General features: G+C 50.3%; 1 protein-coding gene across 1 annotated transcript in view; it reads right to left on the reverse strand.

The window, feature by feature from the left end:
* Positions 1–1,174, reverse strand: part of prokr1a (prokineticin receptor 1a) — a 5,886-nt gene extending 4,712 nt beyond the window's left edge. The window contains exon 1 of the mRNA XM_005748636.1: positions 762–1,174. Coding sequence (XP_005748693.1) covers positions 762–1,174 — 413 coding nt within the window. The remainder of the gene's footprint in view (positions 1–761) is intronic.

A 1,174-nucleotide genomic window follows, 5' to 3' on the forward strand; every position in this document is an offset into this window, starting at 1 on the left:
AAGATCACAGTGGGCTTCAGTAAACTTTACAGTAACTGTGCAGTAATTGAATTTGCAGCACTGTTACTGTAAATAAATGACAGGATATGACTGCATTTATACTACTGTAACATTGTATTGAGTCTATATTTTTCCTGTAAATTTCCTCAGTATTACTGTAATGTTTGCCAGTCATGTTTTACAGTGTAGCCTCTCCTCTGACGTCTGATTGGATGAAGCATGATGCTCCTGTTGGAGGTTTTGATCCCGTCAGAAGGACTCCAGACGCTCTGATCTTCATCAGCGAGTGATGTCGTACTGACCTCGTCCATCTTTCAGGCACAAAGTGAATATTTAAGATTTAAATGGATCACCTGTAAGGACGTCCATCCTGGTAGGATCCTGATGGTTGTTTCAGAGGACCAAACCATGAACATCAGCAATAATTACCAATCATTTCAAAGAGGAGTGGACTTTTCTGTTCCATACTTCTATTCTGTAATAAAACATCCTGGCCTTTACGGAGCCTCTCACTACCTTTTTAGCTCCTCCTACTCTCAGACCTCCCTCTGGGTAAGTCAGTTTTCCTCTGGTTGGGCAGCTTCTGGAAGCCCACTGAGGGGCAGCTCTAAGTGCTGACGCTGTGGCAGAGATTCAGCAATATTATAAACCGAACGGCCGTTACCCAGGATGTTCTCACACGGAACATTTACACGCCAAACCAGCCGAAGCACAAACAGAGGCTCTGTGTTGTCTGCTTGTGTTCCCGGAGGTGAACCCACCTGTCCACGGCGATGGCCAGGAGAGCGTTTGTGGACACGTAGAGCGAGACGGTGCGCAGGTAGTTGGTGGAGGCACAGAGCAGCAGGCCGTGCTCCCACGACAGCTGCTTCACCACGTAGTAGTCTAGCAGGAAGGGACAGCAGATCGCTGCCACCAGCACGTCCGACACGGCTAGGTTGGCGATGAGCAGGTTGGTCAGGTTTCTGAGCTGCTTGTAGCGGGCGAGGCTGGTGATGAAGAGGCAGTTCCCCACGCCGCACACCAGCATGATGCCCACCAGCACCACGCCAATGACTATGGTGGCCACAAAGAAGGCCCGCCCCTGCGTGGTGTCCAGGATCTCGTCTGGGGAAATCCCGTAATCTGGGAAGACGCCCACCAGCGCTGAGCTGCTGTTGGTCGAGGTGCACAT

The sequence above is a fragment of the Pundamilia nyererei genome, unplaced genomic scaffold (genome assembly GCF_000239375.1).
Source record: "Pundamilia nyererei isolate P.nyererei 1_Seehausen unplaced genomic scaffold, PunNye1.0 scaffold00225, whole genome shotgun sequence".
Lineage (NCBI taxonomy): Eukaryota > Metazoa > Chordata > Actinopteri > Cichliformes > Cichlidae > Pundamilia > Pundamilia nyererei.